Raw genomic sequence first — 21,886 nt, 5'->3', positions numbered from 1 at the left:
TTCTGCCTTCTGGGTCTTTCCCTTGTCCTCTCTGTCCCACTCCTACACGCGTTACCTTGCCTTCCTCCGCACCGGCTGTCGTCTCTTCTGTCCTCGGTTTCTTAGTCAGCGGCAACTTCTCTGCATCTTCGTCCTCTTCTGCTTCAATCACAGTCTCTTCTGCAACCTGACCAGCAGGTACAGTTAGAACTACAAGCCAAAGCACATCAATGGGAGGTGATGAATACAGAGCGAAACAAAGAGGTGTTGCTTGCTTTAAAGTTTTTTTTTTTTTTAATTTCTTTTGAGAGAGAGAGAGAGAGAGAGTGCAAGCAGGGGAAGGGCAGAGAAAGGGAAGAAAGAGAAAATCCCAAGCACGCTCCGCACGGGCAAGCACCTCACTGACTCCTACTGCTTGCTTTAAATTAGAAAATAGGGGCGCCTGGGTGGCTTAGTCGGTTAAGCGTCCGACTTTCGCTTGGGTCATGATCTCGCGGTTCGTGGGTTCGAGCCCCGCGTCGGGCTCTGTGCTGACTGCCAGCTCAGAGCCTGGAGCCTGTTTCAGTCTGTGACTCCCTCTCTCTCTGACCCTCCCCTGCTCACGCTGTCTCTCTCTCTCTCTCCTAGAAATAAATAAAACATTAAAAAAAAAATTTTTAAAAAAACAAAAAACAAAAAAAAATTAGAAAATAAACTAAAATATGTTATCTGAAATCTTATTGTTCATATCTCTTTGGATTGTAGAATCAATAGGTAAAGCATGGCCTTAAAGAGAGAAACAGAAAGGATTAGAGGAGCAAGTTTGGAAGCCATGCAGTTAACACTTAGGTCTGAAGCTCTTATATAAAGATGTCTAACTCTAGGTTAGAAGCTATGGCTAGTAAGCTTATAATTCTTTGTTGTTTTTTTTAATCTTTATTTATTTTTGAGAGACTGGGAGGGAAGGGCAGAGAGAGAGGGAGACACAGAACCCGAAACAGGCTCCAGGCTGAGCTGTCAGCACAGAGCCCAATGCGGGGCTTGAACTCACAAACGGTGAGATCATGATGTGAGCTGAGGTCAGATACTTAATCAACTGAGCCACCCAGGCACCCCAGCTTACAATTCTTTAGGAGTGACTTGGCTAAAGAAGGCCTGATGTCTTTACATAAGATTTTTAAGAAACTTCACATGAAAGCAGTTTGCTATTCACTGTGTGTAATTTACTTAGATACTTATAGATAAGTGAGAGAAGGGTCAACACACACATCACGCACTACACATCTATCGGTATGGCTAGAATTTTAAAAATAGTGAAAACACCAGATGCTGATGAGGATGCGGAAAAAGTGGATTATTCATAAAATTGCTGGTGGGAATGTAACATGGTACAGTCACTCTAGAAAACAGTTTGGCAGTTTCTTACCAAACTGCACATGCACTTACCATGCAACCCAGCAACTGCACTTTTGGGCATTTATCCCAGAGAACTGAAAATTTATGTTCCCATAAATCCTGCACAGTACTGGTCATAACAGCTTTGTTCATAGATAGTCCAAAACTAGCAACATCTGAAATGTCCTTCAATGAGTGGTTAAACTCCATACCAAGGACACTATTTAGCAATAAAAAAGAATGAAGTACTGATACCAACAGCAACCTGGATAGCTTTTAAGGGAATTATGTCGAGGGGCGCCTGAGTGGCTTAGTCGGTTAAGCGTCCGACTTTCGCTTAGGTCATGATCTCGCGGTTCGTGGGTTCGAGCCCCGCGTCGGGCTCTGTGCTGACTGCCAGCTCAGAGCCTGGAGCCTGTTTCAGAGTCTGTGTCTCCCTCTCTCTCTGACCCTCCCCTGCTCACGCGCTCTCTCTGTCTCTCTCTCCTAGAAATAAATAAAAATATTTAAAAAAAAAATCAGTTTGTGGGGTGCCTGAGTGGCTCAGTTGTGAAGCACCTGACTTCGGCTCAGGTCATGATCTCACAGTTTGGGAGTTCAAGTCCCACACTGGGTGAGCTCGAGCCCCAATTCGGGTAAAACACGAGCTCTGCGTCTCTCTCTTTCTCTCGCACCCTCTCTCTCTCTGCCCCTTGTGGGATTCTCTCTCTCTGCCCACACTCTCTCACTTGTGACCCCCTCCAAATACAATACAATACTATAAAAGTTAGCTTGTTTTCCTTGGGCACTCATCATCAGGTGATGGCAATAGAAATCTGCTAAGTGGAAAAAGCACTTCAGTCTGGGTTTTTTAACTTTCTGCAGATAATTCACAAAATCTCAGCTGTCTGTCTTTGTGCCTGGTTAAATACACTTGTAAAAAGCAGTGTCGTTCATCCAGGCAAAACCTCAAAAAAAATTTTCCCTTTGAAACAAATCCAATCTCATTTATTTAAACTCCATTATAAGCAGAGTCTCTCACCCACCCAGTAAGGCCCCCAAAACATTAAATGGTGATCATGTTCACAAAAACATCAATCATATATTTCCATATAAAACTATTAAGAATTTATGATACCAAAACTTGGATTATAAAGGTTTAATTCCTATTCTTTCTTCCTATACTGCAGAGATTCACCAATTTAAACAGTATGAAATTTATAAAATTCCCACCATTATTTAGGCCAAGTCAAAATTTTGGTGACTTAAATGTAATAAACAAACACTTCAAACTCCAATTTTTTTTTTTTAAGTAGGCTTCACTCCCAGCACAGAGCCCAACATGGGGCTTGAACTCACAACCCTGAGGTCAAGACCTGAGCTGAGATCAAGAGTTGGACGCTCAACTGACTGAGCTCCTAAACTCCAATATTTTTAAGAAATGAAGTTGTAATGATTAGTTTCTTTCTCTTCAAAAAAATTTACTGATATATTTCTTGAAGAAGTAACACATTCATATGTTCAAAAATTAAAAGCTTAAAGGATATATAATGAAAAGCCTCCCATCCATCCCCAAGTACTGTCTCAGGAGGCAACCAATGTTATCAATGTTATTGTTAAAAAAATTTTTTTTTATGTTTTATTTATTTCTGAGAGAGAGAGAGAGACAGTGTGAGCACGGGAGGGCAGAGAGAGAGGGAGACACAGAGTCTGAAACAGGCTCCAGGCTCTGAGCTGGATGTCAACACAGAGCTCGATGCAGGAACCCACGAATCATGAGATCATGACCTGAGCCAAAGTCAGACGCTCAACTGACTGAGCCACCCAGGCGCCCCAATCAATGTTATTCTTGAACGTTCTTCCAGAGATGGTCTAAGTCTATGAATATATTAGCAAGTATACATAGATCTCCCCCTTTTTAAAAAATACAAATATAGTGTATTCTACACACTGTCCTGCATCTTGGGGCTCTTGTAAATTCACAGTACAGTTTGGAGATAAGGTCAGGCTGGTACTTAAGGCATTTCCTCATTGTTTTTAAATAGCTGCATAGTATTCCAATGTATGGGTGTAACAGAATTTCTTTATCCAGTTCCCTACTGATGTATACTTAGGTTGTTTTAATTTTTCATTTTCATTTAAAAAAAATTTTTTTTCTTTTTATTAGAGGCACCTGGGTGACTCAGTTGGGCAAGCCTCCAACTCTTGATTTTGGCTCAGGTCATGATCTCACAGGTTGTGATCAAGCCCCAAGTTGGGCTCTGCACTAACAAAGTGGAGCCTGCTTGGGATTCTCTCGTTCCCTCTCTCTCTGCCCTTTCCCCACTCATGCTCTCTCTCAAAATAAATAGACATTAAAAATGAACAAATAAATATATATATTTTTTAAATTTAGGGGCACCTGGATGGCTCAGTTCATTAAGCATCCAACTATTTTTTTAATGTAAATATTTATTTTGAGAGAGAGAACGTGTGTGCGCACGGGGGTGCGGGGGTGCAGAGAGAGGGGGAGAGAGAATCCCAAGCAGGCTCTACACTGTGCCCAGAGCCCAACGTGGGCTCCATCCCGCGAACTGTGAGATCATGACCCAAGCCCAAACCAGGAGTGGACACAACTGAGCTATCCATTTGCCCCGAGCATCCAACTCTTGATCTCAGCTCAGGTCTTGGTCTCAGGATTGTGAGCTCAAGGCCTGTGTTGAGTTCTGTGCTGGATGTGAAGACTAATTTAAAACGAAAAAAAAAGGAAAAATGTTTGAGTACAGTTGACACATAATGTTACATCAGTTGCAGGTGTACAACACAATGATGCAACTTTCCTATACACGGTGTTACATTCACCACGTACAGCTACCATCTACTTAGGTTCTTTTTAATCTTCAATGATTACTAATGCTGTAATTAATAGCTTAGTATATATTTCACTTCTCTGTGTATGAATATATATTCTTACAAAATAACTTTTTAGCCAAAAGGTATGGGTATCTTTAATACTGACAGATACTGAAGCCTGTTCTTTAGAGAATACATTAAATTACACTCTAACCAATGATTTTTTTTTTAAGATTAAAAAAAATTTTTTTTAACATTTATTTTTGAGAGACAGAGAGATAGAGCGTGAGCAGGGGAGGGCAGAGAAGGGGGAGACACAGAATCCAAAGCAGGCTCCAGGCTCTGAGCTGTCAGTCCAGACCCCAATGCGGGGCTCCAACTCACGAATCAGGAGATCATGACCTGAGCTGAAGTTGGCCGCTTAACTGACTAAGCCACCCAGGCACCTAGGATTTTAAGTATTCTCTACACCCAACATGGGCTCAAAGTTACAACTCTGAGATCAAGAGTCCCATGCTCCACCAACGGAGTCAGCCAGCGATTTATAAAAGTGTTTATTTTGGGGCCCCTGGGTGGCTCAGTCGGTTACGTGTCTGACTTCGGCTCAGGTCATGATCTCATGGTTCATGAGTTTGAGCCCCACATGGGGCTCTGTGGTGTCATTGTAGAGCCCACTTCGATCCTCTGTCTCCCTCTCTCTATGCTCCTGCCCCGCTCACACTCCCTCTCTCTGAAAAATAAACATTAAAAAAAAAAGTTAAAAGTGCCCGTTTCCCCACACCTTTGACAACACTGTTCTAATGGTATCTCAGTGCAGTATTACATTGCATTCTCTTGCTATATATGAAGTAGGTTGAACATATTTCCATATTTTAAGAACCACCAGTATTTTCTATGAACCATTGGTTCATATTATTTCCTCTTTTTTCTATCAGATTATTGACAAATTGATCAGATTATTGGCTTTTACTCACAAATTTTATATATAGAAGGGAAATTAGGCTTTGCCAGCCTGATTTCTGTTTTTCCTTCTATGTTGGAGCATCTTTGCCCAATCTGGCATCTGGCATTCTCCTAGTCCCACCACTTGCTTTAATGCCTCATTTTTAGAAGAATGTGGAGTGTCTGAAATACCTTTTAGTAGGCATTTGTCTAAATGGGATAACTCACCTTGCTGTCCATCTTGCATAGTTACAATGAATGGCTGGCCGATGCTTCCAGGAGGGACTGCAGTCTGGATATTACCCAGGGGGACTCCATCAGTCACTATGGTGATGACCCTTTGGCCTCCACTCCCCACCACTTGCTGGATTGATGAGTCAACGGAATGTCCCTCTATGATTTCCTCTGCATTAGCTACAGATGACAAAAGCGAATTTGAAATTTCAGCTTTTTAAAATTTTTAAAATTTTTTTACGTTTTTATTTTTTTATTTTTTACAGATAGTTTATTATCAAATTGGTTTCCACATAACACCCAGTGCTCATCCCCACAAGTGTCCTCCTCCATGCCCATCCCCCCTCCCCCCCCACATCCATNTGAGAGTGCTGCTATGAACTGAAATTTCAGCTTTTTAAAAAATAGGACTTTAACAATTTCAGCCTCCTTGAAATTGATAATAAATATCAGGGATGGGAAAACTTTAAAAAAGAAGTTCAATTCAACAGTTTCTAAAGCAAGCTCTTGTGAACAATGCTATGTCAGAGGAGAAAAGAAAATAGTGAATGCTTTATAACAGTATTTTCTGAAATGTCTTCATTGAGATGTTAATAGCTTTCACTAAGGATGGGCCCTATGCAGAAATGCATTTTCAAAATGCCAGTTTAAATATGCTTAAATTTTTTGTTTGTTTTGTAAGAAGTATTAAACCCCACCAGGCTAATGAGCATTGTGATTCTCCAACCGGGGTAAGATATGCTGAGTTTCCCCAGCGTAGCTGATCATAGAATTCTTTTTTCAGAAAGCATCTTGAAAGTCTAAATAAACCTATGGAGCTTAGAAAAATAATTATAAATTAGAGTATATCTATTTCTGTAAGGAAATGGAGGTATTTAATAGTGAATTAACAAAACAGTCAAAGCACTGAAGAAGTCTGATATAGACAAATGGTAGGTAGCTTCTCCTATCTGACAGATAAACAAGAATATCAATAGCAACTAACACCGACTACATACAGAGTAGCCAGGTACCTTTTTATTTTTTTTTTTTTATTTTTTTTTTTAAATGTTTTTATTTATTTCTAGGAGAGAGAGAGAGAGACAGCGTGAGCAGGGGAGGGGCAGAGAGAGAGGGAGTCACAGACTGAAACAGGCTCCAGGCTCTGAGCGGGCAGTCAGCACAGAGCCCGACGCGGGGCTCGAACCCACGAACCGCGAGATCATGACCTAAGCGAAAGTCGGACGCTTAACCGACTAAGCCACCCAGGCGCCCCGCCAGGTACCTTTTTAAGAGCTTTATATATATTATGTTAAATCAAGGTATTCATGGGGCACCTGGTGGCTCAGTCAGTTAAGCATCCAACTTTGGCTCAGGTCATGATCTTAGTTTGTGGGTTCAAGCCTTGCATCAGGCTCTGTGCTGACAGTACAGAGCCTGCTTCAGAGCCTCTGTCTACCTCTCTCTGCAACTCCCCCACTCACACTCACAAGCTCTCTTTCTTTTAAAAATAAATGAAGGGGAAAAAAAATAAAATAAAAATAAACGAAGGGGCGCCTGGTTGGCTCAGTCGGTTGAGCGTCCGACTTTGGCTCAGGTCATGATCTCATAGTTTGTGGGTTTGAGCCCCGCGTCGGGCTCTGTGCTGACAGCTCAGAGCCTGGAGCCTGCTGCAGATTCTGTGTCTCCCTCTCTCTCTGCACTTCCCTGCTCATGCTCTATCTTGCTCTCTCAAAAATAAATAAATGTAAAAAAAATAATAAAAATAAATAAATGTTTAAAAAATGGCTAAGATGGTAAATTTAGGGATGCCTGGGTGGCTCAGTCAGTTGAACATCCGACTTTGGCTCAGATCCTGATCCCATGGTTCAAGAGATCGATCCCCATGTGGGGCTCTGTGCTGATGGCTCTATGCTGATGGTTCGGAGCCTGCTTTGGGTTGTCTGTCTTCCTGTCTCTCTGCCCCACCTGCTCTCTCTCTCAAAAATAATAAACATTTAAAAAATTAAAATATAAAAATAAAATAAAATTTAAGATATTCAGTTTGGTAATTAAAAGGTGAGGTGTGGGGGGGGTTAGTGCCTGGCTGGCTCAAGAGCATGACTCTTGATCTTGGGGTGGTGAGTTTGAGCTGCACATTGGGTGCAGAAATTACTTAAATAAATAAGGCTTAGAAAAGATTTTCCATTTGGTTGGTCAATATCCCTAGTAACTATTAGGGAAGAGAGTTCTCACCACTATGGAATTTCTCTATCTAAAGAGTTAAAGGTAAACTTTGCACGAAGTGCAGTAAGGACTATCCACATGAGACACAGGTAGCTAAATGGAAATAGAGCACTGACATCTCTTAAAACAAAGAACAGTTAAATGTTATGGCTAAAAGAGCTTCGACAGATAATCTGATCCAACCATCCAACCTCAGCCAGACGTGAGGAGACCTGGAGAAGTTAAGTAATTTATTCAATCAGAAAGCAAATCAAGGGCACCTAGGTGGCTCAGGCGGTTAAGGAGCCGACTTTGACTTTGATTCATGGGTTCGAGCCCTGGGTTGGGCTCTGTGCTAATAGCTCAGAGCCTAGAGCCTGCTTCGGATTCTGTGTGTGTGTGTGTCTCTCTCTCTACCCCTCCCCTACTCGAGCTCTGTCTCTCACAAATAAATAAACGTTAAAAAACTAAAACAAAAAGAAAAGCAAATAATTAACATATTGTTTTCCCTCTTCCATGATGCATGTTCATACGTGTCTGAACAGAGACCTTTATGACTGCTGCCGGTCGGAAAAATGGGGTTGGAGGAGTGTTCTCACACCCACGTGTCAATGGCAGGAAGAAGACAGAAAAACTTGCTCCCATTACAGCGGAGCAGACCCCCAGAGGGCTACCGAGGTTCCCACACGACCGTTCGGCCTCGCCTAGAGCTCTGCCCCCAGCTTTATGAAGCTCTGAGCCTTTTCCCCATAGATTACTAGCTCCGGCTGTGTGACCTGAAACCTCTTTATCTTAAATATTAGAAGGGTACACACATACAGCATATGTGGCTCAACTCCATGAGAAATGCCAAAATATCGGGGCATCTGAGTGGCTCAGTTGGTTAAGCATACGACACACGATCTCACGGTTTGTGAGTTCAAGTCCTGTCGTTGGACTCTGTGCTGCCACAGAGCTTCAGATTCTGTGTCTCCCTCTCTCTCTGCCCCTCCCCCACTCGTGCTCTGTGTCTCTCTCTCTCTTTCTCTCTCAAAAATAAACATTAAAAAAAATAAGAAATGCCAAAATAAGAGCTCCAGTGAAAATGAAAGGAAGCCACCCTGGAGTATGCAGGACGTGACGAGAGAGGTAGCAGTCCTACGTATTTTGATGCTTTAATAAATACAACATATCTCGGCTGCTATTCTGAATCATTCTATGATAGCGTCAGTCAAAACAGAACATAGAGTATTTCCCAAATAATGTGTTAACAGAAGACTAAACATTTCAATCTGAAGCAACCAGAGTCGGGGCAAACAGACTCGGGACTGCAAAATACAAAGAAATAACTTGGACGTTCTCTAATATCATCCGGCCACCTGAATGTATCCCTTAGTCATCTTTCTTTCTGATGCTCAATGACTCTACATGCCTCTTTCCTAGATAGCTCTAATTAACAATAACTCTTTAATATTTCATGCAATTTAAATCTGCTGGAAATGTAAAACAAAAGAGAACTGGTGATTTAGGGTGTCTGGGCAGCTTAGTCAGTTAAGTGTCCAACTTGGTTTTGGCTCGGGTCATGATCTCACAGTTCATGAGATTGAGGCCCTTGCTGGGCTCTGTGCTGACAGCTCAGAGCCTGCCTGGGATTCTCTTTCTCCCTCTCTCGCTGCCCCTCCCCCGCTCTCCCTCAAAATAAATACAGTTAAAAAAAAGAAGCAATGGTGGTTCACCCAGCAGACGTCCCTTACCTACCTGTGGCCCTGTGGGGGTTGGAGAGGGGGGCCGATGCCGCAGCGAGAGCTGCAAGGGCGGCCAGCACTGCGGTGCTGGGATTGGACGCATGTGCTGCAGAGGAGGGGTGGGGGTCACCTATTTTGGTAAAAAAGGCAAATGAGGTCTGGTGCAGAGAATAAATGGAGATGAACTAAAAACGGTTTTTCTCATCTGGGGCGCCTGGGTGGCTCAGCTGGGTAAGCATCCGACTTGGTTTCAGCTCAGATCCTTGAACTCATAGTTTGTGGGTTTGGGCCCCCGCATCAGGCTCTGCACTGACTGTGTGGGGCCTGCTTGGGATTCTCCCTCTCCTTCTCTCTCTGCCCCTTTCCTGCTCACTCTCTCTCTCAGAATAAACATTAAAAAAAAATGCCTTTATTAAATCAAAACCTCAGCTTTTCCTTCCTTTGCTCTCCAATAGAAACTGATATAAACCAATGCTCATGGTATTAACACTCTTGCAAGGTTTGGAAAGTCTTTCCTTCAAAGTGGATTAAGGTGGGGCGCCTGGGTGGCTTAGTCGGTTGAGCGTCCGACTTTCGCTTAGGTCATGGTCTCGCGGTTCATGGGTTCGAGCCCCGCGTCGGGCTCTGTGCTGACTGCCGGCTCAGAGCCTGGAGCCTGTTTCAGTCTGTGACTCCCTCTCTCTCTGACCCTCTCCTGCTCACACTGTCTCTCTCTCTCCTAGAAATAAATAAAACATTTAAAAAACAAAAAAAACAAAAAAACAAAGTGGATTAAGGTAACATGCGTGGTACTGGGCCACCAGGTTCCCCACCCTGGCTCATCCTCTCGGCACTGCCAGTGCCAGGCGTCCGTAGCCAGCAGACCAAGAGTGGTCCCCGCTCCCCCAGCTGGTGGTACAGAGCGGCCCCGGGCAGTGGGCACACGGAGCAGACTCCACTATGCTATGCGCTGCGGGGGTAAGAGTCCTGCCCGGGCTTCACTGAACCACACTACCTCCATGCCTCCGCCAGACAGGTGAGAAGCGGAGGACTGGCCTCCAACTGTGAGATCGGTTACAAACGGGCCATTTCACTTAATGGCAAACAGCAGTATGACCAATTTGTGCTAAAAAACAATTACTTACTTAGTTATTTCATGATGTACTTAAAAAAAAAAACCCAACACTTTGTTCATAACCTTTTCTTCTTTTTTCTGTGCGCTATTCTTACAAGTAAGTTCCAGGAAGAAAGTGCATTAGATCTGGCAACTTCCATGCCTAACCTTATGAACCCAAACTATTCCAGAGGCACTTGGGCGGTTCAGTCAGTTAAGCATCCGACTTTTGACTGTGGCTCAGGTCATGATCAAGACACACATGGGGCAATGTGCTGACATCAAGGAGTCTTCTTGGGATTCTCTCTCGTTCTGCTCCTCCCTGGCTCGTGTTTATGTTAATAAATACACATTTTATTTTATTTATTTATTTTATTTCTAGGAGAGAGAGACAGCGTGAGCAGGGGAGGGTCAGAGAGAGAGGGAGACACAGAATCTGAAGCAGGCTCCAGGTTCTGAACTGGCTGTCAGCACAGAGCCCGACGCGGGGCTCGAACCCACGAACTGTGAGATCATGACCTAAGTGAAAGTCGGACGCTTAACCGACTAAGCCACCCAGGCACCCCAATAAATCAACATTTTAAAAAAGTATTACTTGACAGTTTTGCATAAATCTTTTATAAAATAAATTGCATTTCACTATCTTTCATTATAATTTCAAAGATACTTTTGTGTCAGTTGTGAATTTATTGCTTCTCAGCTCTAAATCCACCCTTTTTTGCCTTACCTTGTCATACTTAAACTGGATCCTTATCAATATTTCTTGACAATTAGCATGAAATTAAGTTTTGTCCTATAGATGGAGTTTCTGCTCCCTAAATTGGCTATTCTGGTATTCTTTAGAGCTCTCCTCGCATCTAGTAGTCAATCCACTATTACTAAGAATTTTTTTTAAAATTATACATGTGTTTAGATATATTTACAAATTATATGTTATATATTATTTTAAAAATTATACAACTAGCCATGTAGTCTAGTCTCCTGACTGGGCTCTGATTGAAATACTTATCTTTTTGTTTTCTTTTATTTTTAAAGAATATTTATTTATTTTGAGAAAGAGAGTGGGGGAGGGGCAGAGAGGGAGAGAGAGAATCCCAAGCAGGCACACGCTGTCAGAGTGGGGCTCAATCTCATGAACCATGAGATCATGACCTGAGCCAAAATGCAAGAGTCAGATGCTCAACAGACTGAGCCACCCAGGTGACCCAGATAAACTTTTCCTCTTTTTTAAATGTACTTTTAACTTTCTTTAAGATTTTAAGTAATCTCTACACCCAATGTGGGGATCAAACTTACAACCCCAAGATCAAGAGTCACAGGCTCTACTGACTGAGCCAGCTAGGGGCCCCAGTACTTTTTTTTTTTTTTTTTTACAATTTTAAAAAGTGTTTTATTTATTTTTGCAAGAGTGCAAGAAGGGAGACAAGTATCTAAAGTGGGCTCTGTCCTGACAGTAGCAAGCCCGATGTGGGGCTCAAACTCACAAATCATGAGATCATGACCTAAGCCAGAGTCGGACACTCAACCGAATGACCCACCCAGGTGCCGCTTCAATGTACTCTTAATTTTTATGTTTTCTCACCATCTATGCTTAAAGATTCTCTCCAGCCTTTTGTTTATCAAAGTGCCAGTTATCTGTAAAATAAAGAAATTCCCACTTAACATTCCTTATAATAAATTCTTCCACAGAGCAAAGAATCCTTTTCTGATATGATTAATGTAGGTAAATTAACTGGTTTATAAATTTAAATTTCAGAAGATTTGCCTTTAAAAGGTGGATTACTTGTACAGTACTCCTAACTGCTACAGATTATCTTCTTTTTAAGTAGGCTCCGTGTCCAATGTGGAGCTTGAACCCACCACCCTGAGATCAAGACCTGAGCTGAGGTCAAGCATTGGACACTCAACTGACTGAGCCACCCAGGTGCCCCTAAACTATCTTCTTTTAAGTTTATTTTTTTAGTAATCTCTGCATCCAGTATGGGGTGAAAACTCACAACCCTGAGATCAAGAGTTGCATGCCCTACCGACTAAGCCACCTGGGCACCCCAGCTACAAATGATCTTACTCAAAGCTTTTGGATGATGACGGTGGCAGTGGGTAATTAGGGTGGAGACAGTATTGATAACCCTGTTTTATTTTAATCCTCTCATAAAACATTCAGGGAAGGAAACAGCCTGAGTGGAACACAGAGTGCCTGACCTCCAGAAAAGAATCTACGTCTATCCAATGACTTCATGTAGAGCAAGATCCAGCTATATTCTCTAGTGTTCCCACTAAATGAATGCTTTTCCCATCACCCAACTTACCATACCAAACACTGACATAAAAATTCACAGATGAGGGGGTGCCTGGGGGGCTCAGTCGGTTAAGTGTCCAACTTCGGCTCAGGTCATGATCTCATGGTTCATGGGTTCGAGCCCCGCGTTGGGCTCTGTGCTGACAGCTCAGAGCCTGGAGCCTGCTTCAGATTCTGTATCTCCCTCTCTCTCTGACCCTCCCCTGCTCACTCTGTCTCTCTCAGAAATAAATAAAAAACATTAAAGAAATTCTAAAAAAAGTAATTCACAAATGAGGGGGTGCCTGGATGGCTCAATGGTTTAAGCATCTGGCTTTGGCTCAGGTCATGATCTCATGGTCTGTGAGTTCGAGCCTCGTGTCAGGCTCTGTACTGACAGCTCAGAGCCTACAGCCTGCTTCAGATCCTGTCTCCCTCCTTCTGTTCCTCCCCCGNAGCCACCCAGGCGCCCCATGACCAGCAAACATTTCTAATAAATTTTCACTTGATAAACAAGTGATGTCTTGCAATAGGAGCAGTATGTGACACCAAATGTCACATGATCACAACTGAGCCAATGGGTCTCCTCTCTCCCTCTCTCTCTTTCTCTCCGTTGCTTGCTCGCTCGCTGCGGGATTGTGGGTGATTATCTCCCATGCTCAGATGCTTGGTCTTAGAGGCGGTATTTGGCAGAAACCAGTGATGTTTCAGAACATTGGAAGGTGCCCACAACTGGCACTAGTGTGGACAGTCCTTTGCTCTTCCCTGCAAGAGTGAGCTTGGGAAGGCTTTGCTGCATTCTAGGTCAGAATGCCTGCAGACATAGACCCTTTCCTCTGCTGCCTTATTGCCAGTTACATTAAATACAGTAACAAGAGTTTATGAATACTGTACTATAGTCAACACTGTAGATGTATACAATGGCCCCCATGCAGTAAAAGATCCCATTGAGCCAATGGAAGGCAGTGATTCCATTAGTGATAATGAAAGTCGTCCTACACATTAACCCTCTTCTCTCTTGTCTCCCTCACACCAGCCATGATGATTTTCAAAGGGAAGCACAGGTTAACGTGTTTATTTTTCTTTATATTTTGTATTTTCTTTATTAATTTGTATTACAGTAATATAATCATTTTTATATGAATATTTTGGGGTTGTAGAACGAATTATCTGAGTTTCCAGTATTTTATTTTTTTATGTTTATTTTTGAGAGACAGAAACAGAGAGAGAGAGAGCATAAATAGGGGAGAGGCAGAGAGAGAGGGAGACACAGCATCCAAAGCAGCCTCTGGGCTCTGAGCTGTCAACACAGAGCATGACATGGGGCTCAAACCCATAAACCACGAGGTCATGACCTGAACTGAAGTCAGACACTTAACCAACTGAGCCACTCAGATGCTCCTCCAGTATTTCTTATGGGGAAATTCTCTTTGATATACAAATGTTTTGGATTACGAGCATGTTTCCAGAATTATGCTCCCAAACCAAGGTTTTACTATATATATCTATATATCTATATATGAGGAGGGTAGAATATATATGACAATAGTCACTAGCAATCCAAAAACAGAGTTATCATTTTATGACAGTTAACACACACACACACACACACACACACACACATACACACACACAGCTGTTATAAAGTTCAAGTAGGCCAAATCTCACATAGGTCACTCAGCTAAAGTAGGAGAGCTGGGTAAAACTGCTTCTTGAGAAAGCATTATATACTTTTCAGTACATGATGATACCAGGCTAAGGGTATTCTCCCTTTGATTAATAACTCACCCAACTCTACTCAACAGCAAAATGAAGAAAGAACATTTGTGAAAAATTGGGTTTAGTATTCTGACATGTATAGTTGAAACTGAAAAGAGATACTAGTTATCTCTTTAGACTTATCCCAGTGAATTCTAGTAAAACAAGGTCCTTTACTGTTAAACAATATTGTGGGGCACCTGGGTGGCGCAGTGGGTTAAGTGTCCAACATCAGCTCAGGTCATCATCTCACGGTTTGTGAGTTTGAGCCCCGCGTCAGGCTCTGTGCTGACAGCTCAGAGCCTGGAGCCTATTTTGGATTCTATGTCTCCGTCTCTCTCTGACCCTCCACTGTTCACGCTGCCTCTCTCTCTCTCAGAAATAAATAAAACATTAAAAAATTTTTTTAAATAAAAAAAATTAAAAACAAAAAACAATATTGCTTCTTTTTCCTCAATATAAGACCCAACATCAAAGAACGTAAAATCTGCATGGATGCTGTTGCTTTCAAACGAAATGACATTATCAATGAGTACTCTCGTTACCAGTTCAGAATGTGGCTTAGACAAACTCTTCATTTGGGGGAATGTGCTGTGCTAAGCTAGGCAATTTCAATGAGCTGGTAAAAACTAGATCCATAAAAACTAAATAACTTGCCCAGGTCACACAGGTAGTAAATGTCAGAGCTCAGATTAGAATGCAATTCATTAGATTCCAAAGCCTGTACTCCTTATGCACCAATACAAAGTTATTTATATTTGACTTTGGAGTGCATCTTATGATCCTACAGAAATAGGAAATACACCTCCATAACTCTGTTTTGCCCTGATTAATGTTTAATTTAGTCTATCTGCCTTTTTGAACCACTGCAGTTTGATGGTAGCCCTAATAATCAGTGTATCTTTGGTCACAAATGGAGAAATGAAAGCAAGCTTTATAATCTGAATTTTATTATCAAAAATATCCATCAAAATGATAATCTAGGATCCCTGCAGTTAAGTGTGTGTGTGTGTGTGTGTGTGTGTTTGTGTGTATGCGTGCGTGTTAGTCCTTCCCTTTAATTCTTAAAAATATTACTGGATGTTGGGGCGCCTGGGTGGCTCAGTCGGTTGAGCATCTGACTTTGGCTCAGGTTATGATCTATCAGTTCATGGGTTCGAGCCTCGCGTCGGGCTCTGTGCTGACAGCTCAGAGCCTGGAGCCTGTTTCCAATTCTGTGTCTCCCTCTCTCTCTGTCCCTCCCCTGCTCATGCTCTGTTTCTGTCTCAATAATAAACATAAAAAAATATATTTCTGGATGAAAAAAGTTTCACTGAATGATGGGAAACAAGAAGCCACCCACCATTCAGGAAAAGAAAATCCTTTAACCCGTTGAGTAATACAACCTGAATTTGTCTCCTAACTCTTCTCTCTTTCATCTGCACTGATTATCCCCCCCGAAGGAGAGAGCTAGGTAGAACTGCTTCATGCGTAAGATATCCCTGGAGAGCACAGCTCCATTATGTGATGGTTTAGCAATCTCAATTTGTGGTCGGCAACATACAGAAGAAACAGTAGATTTGCCAAAAGCAACCTGACAAACACGATATAGGCCCACGGGAACCAAGGCTAAGGAGTTCTATTCTAAATATCTTCAACTTTGCTTATCATTTCAGATCAGGGTCTGAAGAATTTCAATAATTAGATTACCAACTCTAGTTCCTTTCACATATTTGTGAACAAATTACTAGCTTCTAAAAGATTTGAGATTATAAAGGCATTTGTTCTAAACACTGCGGCCTTAACCACAACAAATCCAAAAAGTTGTGAATGTTCTGATTACATGTATCCGTATATTTAAGCTAAACCTTTTGAATCATCTAGCTGAAAGCAAAGCACAGTGATTTTAAATGATCGTCAATGGCTCACAAAATGAAGATCACTACTGCCCCCTTGAGGGCATAACAATAAACTTTCATTGAGAAGTTAACATTTTCATTTAATACTATTACTCAAGTCCTGCTATAAAATGGAAAATATAATCTCAAAGTCTCACAACCACCTCATAAAGTACGTATTATTATACCCCAGTTTGGTAGATAAGTAAAGAAGGCTTCGAGAAGAGTTTTCACAAGGTCAAGCATGTAGTCAATTAATAAATCAGTATTTGAATGCAGTTCTGAATGTAAAATTCTATGAATATTGTGTATATGCTGTTTCTTTTTGCCACACTACCTTTCAATAATAATACTTCATTCACAATCTTCCTTTAATATTATACAAACTTAACTAAGAACACAATGTCTTATTTAAAAAAAATTTTTTTTAATGTTTATTTTTGATAGAGAGAGAGAGACAGAGCACAACCAAGGGAGGGACAGGCAGAGAGGGAGACACAGAACTGGAAGCAGCTCCAGGCTCTGAGCTGTCAGCACAGGGCCCGATGTAGGGCTCAAACCCACGAACCATGAGATCATGACCTGAGCCAAAGTTGGATACTTTACTGACTGAGCCACCCAGGCGACCCTATCTGTCATATTTTAGACTATGAATACTTAACTGTTTTCCTTAGTGGTACCATACTGAAATGCCCTTATATTTTCATTTTGTGGTCACATATAACCCTTTCACAGATTAATCTGTAAAATATTTTACTTTTAATACATGAAGCACTCATGTATAATCCCTGTGTACAATCTCCCCCTTCCCCGGAAAGAAAAAGTGCATTAGCTTTAAAATGTATTATAAACCGGGGCGCCTGGGTGGCTCAGTCGGTTAAGTGTTCAACTTTGGCTCAGGTCACGATCTCACGGCTTGTGGGTTTGAGCCCCGTGTCGGGCTCTGTGCTGACAGCTCAGAGCCTGAAGCCTGCTTCGGATTCTGTGTCTCCTTCTCTCCCTCCCCCTCCCCTACTTGTGCTCTGCCTCTGTCTCTCAAAAATAAATAAATGTAAAAAAAATTTTTAATAAAAAAATGTATTCTAAACCTATCCGTCAAATATTTTAACAAAGGACAGGATATCCATTCATCTCATAGGAAAAACTGGGGTTTTGTTCATTTCAAGTCTAAAATAAATGCCATGTTATCAAGGTGTTACCTGTGGTTGTTTTGGTGCTGGCTGAAGAAACAAGGCTGGCAAGGCTGACGACCTCTGCGGGTGTGAAGATGAACGGGGTAGCCACAGTCCCGGAGGGGGCTCTCTCGGGATTAGCATTCACCTGATTCTGCATTGCTTCCTACAAAACAAGTCAGAACAGTTCACAGCCCCAGCCCATTGGCCGTGGTTACATAGTGACGGAGCAGTGCCTATCGAGCAGAACTCGCTGTGGCACGCCACGTCCCGGGCAGCTCGCTCGGGGCTCTCATTACGATCACCGGTCTTGTTTTGTTTTTCCAGACCAGGGCAACAAAGGTGTTCAGATGCTTTCCCAAGTTTATTTCTAATTTAAAGAAAAAAAAGCATTATTGTTTGCAAAAAAGTGTATTCTTTGTAAAAACTTCTAAACAATTCACTTAACCCGTCTGGATCTTGTTTTTTATTTGGAAAATGAGGATAGTGGCCTAAAAAGTAATTTCCAGCACTAATACTCTTTGATCAATGAATTATGTACAAGTCAATGCGCTAGCAGCAGATCCCTACGGTGAATCTACGGAGAAGAATATTCTCCAGAGTTTTGTCCAACTACTTGTTCCACTTGGCCAATGAAGAAATTCCTAAGAGAATTGGTAACAAGCAGATAAACGAGTGCCAGATTTTCAAGTCTAGTTCCATATGCTGCACTTTGCTTCCAGGGATATCTGTACCATTTAGGTGTAAAGGTGCTCATCTTTTATTTTATTTTCTAACTTTCAGAAGCAGTTTTCTACAAACATGATAATTGCTTCGAAAGTCCAGTTTGGAAAGAGCTCTAAGTAAGAAACTGAAGCTGAAGAGGACTATCAGTCAGTCTATAGGGAACCATCTGTCAGGAAAAAAAAAACCCTGAAAACGCGACAGAAATGGCTACCTATTTTTTACATATAATTATCCCTTTGACTCCGAGCTTCAGTTGAAACAGATTACCCATTCTCTGGTTACTGTCAAATTCCTTCTCGAGTCTGCCTCTTCTTCTACACTCCACTATGATTTCCTTAATTCAAGCCCCCACTGGCCTGTGCCTGGCTTAATGAAAGTCATATTAAAGTTTTGCTTCTCCCAGGTCAGTGAACTACACTCCAAACAATCATCTTAAAAAAACAAAACAAAACAAAACAAAACAAAACTTCACAGGGGCACCTGGGTGGCTCAGTCGGTTGAGTATCTGACTCTTGATTTCCACCTAGGTCATGATCTCACACTGTGAATTCAAGCCCCACATCGGGCTCCGCACTGTCTGTGTGGAGCCTGCTTGGGATTCTCTCTCTCCCTCTGTCTGCCCCTCATCTGTTCTTTCTCTCAAAATAAATAAATTAACTTTAAAAAATTCAGTTACAAAAAATAAGATAAAATAATTTTTAATTAAAAAATTTTTTAAAATGGGGGTGCCTGGCTGGCTCACTTGGTAGAGCATGTGACTCTTAATCTCAGAGTCCTAAATTCAAGCCCCATGTTGGGAGTAAAGTTCACTTAAAAAAAAAAAAAAACTCAATCTTCTATTTAAAATCTTCTATTGGATTCCCATTACCCACAAAATAGTTTAAACTCCTTTGCAACACTTTACAACACTCCTACATTCAAAAGCTAGTCTAAACTCCTCTGCATGTAAACTGTATGTAACACCCCTACATTCAAAACCCGGCCAGGGGCACCTGGGTGGCTCAGTCGGTCTTGCATCCAACTTCAGCTCAGGTCACAATCTCACAGTTTGTGGGTTCAAGCCCCATGTCGGGCTCTGTGCTGACAGACAGCTCAGAGCCTGAAGCCTGTTTTAGATTTTGTGTCTCCCTCTCTCTCTGATCCTCCCCAGCTCATGCTGTCTCTTTCTCTCTCTCTCAGAAATAAATAAAACATTAAAACAAAACAAGAAAACAAAACCCAGCCTAACTCTTAAGCTTCAGCTCAACTCCTAAACTCCATTCCCCTTGCTCAATCTCTAGTCACAAAACTTATACTTTCTTCAACATTCCATACTCTTTCATACCTCTATGTAATTGATATACTCTTTTTCTAGTCTAGAATATAATTCTCTTCTTTGCCTACTTCTTCAAAACTCAGTTCAGGTTCTACACGTACTTTCTTTTTCTTTTAGTAATCTCTGTACCCAATGTGGAGATTGAACTCATGACCCCAAGATCAAGAGGGACACGCTCTTCCGACTGAACCAGCCAGGTGCCCCTCTATATACACTTTAATCTTTGCATTAAGCATCATTCATACTCCCTCTTCTGCGGTCCTGCAATGCTCGATAAATATGGATTTATCAATGTAATATTATAATGCTTGATTCCTGGGGCGCCTGGGTGGCTTAGTCAGTTAAGCGTCCGACTTTCGCTTGGGTCATGATCTCGGGGTTCGTGGGTTCAGGCCCCGCATCGGGCTCTGTGCTGACTGCCAGCTCAGAGCCTGGAGCCTGTTTCAGTCTGTGACTCCCTCTCTCTCTGACCCTCCCCTGCTCATGCTGTCTCTCTCTCTCTCTCCTAGAAATAAATAAAATAAAATAAATAAATAAACAAATAAATAATGCTTGATTCCTGTCCTTACCTTCATCACACCATAAACACTCCAAGGGCAGGCATTTCTTATTAACCTTTGTTCCTTCATCCTGTTATTCCCTGATATACAAGTGCCAGATTAAGAAATTCAAGGGTAAAATCCTCACAGCTACTTTTTAATTCTGAGATGGCTTTCTTAGGAAGCAATATGCATTAGAGCTATGTACTGCCTCATTATGCCTGATATATATTCAGAAAACAGTATACTAAAAGAGGCTTTTAGTATTGTCCCAAGTCAAGCTCAATTAGAAAGGGAAATTTTCATGGAGAAAAAAACACTCTAAAACCAAAGAAACCTTGTTTTTGTACTAGCCACAACACTGCCTTTCAATCACCGTGACTGATTTAGGGCTATCAAGAATGCTGCTTTTTTTAAGATACCAATGCAGGGCACCTGGGGGGCTCAGCTGGTTAAGTGTCTGACTTCAGCTCAGGTCATGATCTCAGGGTTTGTGAATTTGAGTCCCACACTGGGCTCTGCACTGATGGTGTGCAGCCTGCTTGGAATTCTCTGTCATTCTCTCTCTGACCCTCCCCTGCTCATGCTTTCTCTGTCTCTCAAAATAAATTAATAGATTTAAAAAATAAAGTCCAGGGGCACCTGGGTGGCTTAGTCAGTTAAGCGTCCGACTTTCGCTTAGGTCATGATCTCGCGGTTCGTGGGTTCGAGCCCCGCGTCGGGCCCTGTGCTGACTGCCAGCTCAGAGCCTGGAGCCTGTTTCAGTCTGTGACTCCCTCTCTCTCTGACCCTCCCCTGCTCATGCTGTCTCTCTCTCTCTCCTAGAAATAAATAAAACATTAAAAAAAATAAAAAAAAATAAATGCATTAAAAAAAATAAAAAATAAATAAATAAATAAATAAATAAATAAAAAATAAAGTCTGATGCTCAAAGAACTGAGGTACTCAGGTGCCCCTAAATCATAAACTTTTGGGGTGCCTGGGTGGCTCAGTCGGTTAAGAGTCCAACTTCGGCTCAGGTCCTAATTTCACATTTTTTGAGTTGAGCCCCATGTTGGGCTCTGTGCTGACAGCTGAGAGCCTAGATCCTGCTTCAGATTCTGTGTCTTCCCCCACTCTCTGCACCTCCCCACCTCATGTTCTCTCTCTCTCAAAAATAAATAAACATTAAAAAAAAATACTGGGGTACCTAGGTGGCTTAGTCGGTTAAGTGTCTGACTTTAGCTAAGGTAATGATCTTACAGTTCGTGAGTTTGAGCCCCATGTTGGGCTCTATACCGAGAGCTCAGAGCCTGGAGCCTGCTTCCGATTCTGTGTCTCCCCCTCTCTCTGCCCCTCCCCTGCTCATGCTCTGTCTCTCTCGCTTAAAAATAAATAAACATTAAAAAAATTTTTAAATAAATAAACGTTAAAAAAAATACTAATGACAATGAGTCATAAGGTTGAGCCATATTAGAAGTACTACCTTGATAAGATATAGAAAATATAAGAAAATTCAATTTTGATTTAGCTCCTACAAAAATCCTTAACTTCAGTTAAACTATACTCTAAGGGCATAAAAAGAACCAGACCTGAAGGATGACCAGAATCTCAGCATTCTTTTTCTCCAGCGCTATGTCAAAGGCAGATTTATCAAACTTGCTGAAAGCATGCACATCAGCTCCATACTTGATAAGCAGCTCCACAACGTCCCGATGGTGGTGCTCTGTGGCCCAATGTAAAGCCGTCATCTTCAGCATGTCCTTGGCATTCACATCTGCACCATTCTGTCACACGATAGTAATTTTTTCAAACAGACACTGGTTATAGTAGCACAGGTGCAAGATCCCAACACCCAAATAAAGAGGATTTCCATGGAGATTACACATATTCAAATTTCG

The 21,886-nt window shown here is 41.8% G+C and overlaps 1 protein-coding gene across 3 annotated transcripts in view; it reads right to left on the bottom strand.

The window, feature by feature from the left end:
* The window catches only part of GABPB2 (GA binding protein transcription factor subunit beta 2), a 36,023-nt gene that overhangs the window by 5,099 nt on the left and 9,038 nt on the right, over positions 1–21,886 (bottom strand). For 2 of the 3 annotated variants that reach the window (XM_077772642.1, XM_077772643.1), the window contains 4 exons: positions 21,578–21,772; positions 17,454–17,592; positions 5,335–5,520; positions 56–189 (listed from right to left, as the gene is read on the bottom strand). In XM_077772642.1, the coding sequence (XP_077628768.1) occupies positions 56–189; positions 5,335–5,520; positions 17,454–17,592; positions 21,578–21,772 (654 nt within the window). Of the gene's footprint in view, positions 1–55; positions 190–5,334; positions 5,521–9,261; positions 9,379–17,453; positions 17,593–21,577; positions 21,773–21,886 lie in introns of all 3 variants that reach the window. The other variant, XM_077772644.1, reaches the window with a different exon arrangement.

This window comes from Crocuta crocuta, unplaced genomic scaffold, assembly GCF_008692635.1.
Source record: "Crocuta crocuta isolate KB4526 unplaced genomic scaffold, BGI_CrCroc_1.0 scaffold415, whole genome shotgun sequence".
Classification (NCBI taxonomy): Eukaryota; Metazoa; Chordata; class Mammalia; order Carnivora; family Hyaenidae; genus Crocuta; species Crocuta crocuta.
The sequence above is the reverse complement of the archived record's forward strand: the minus strand, read 5'-3'. Positions and strand labels throughout refer to the sequence as shown.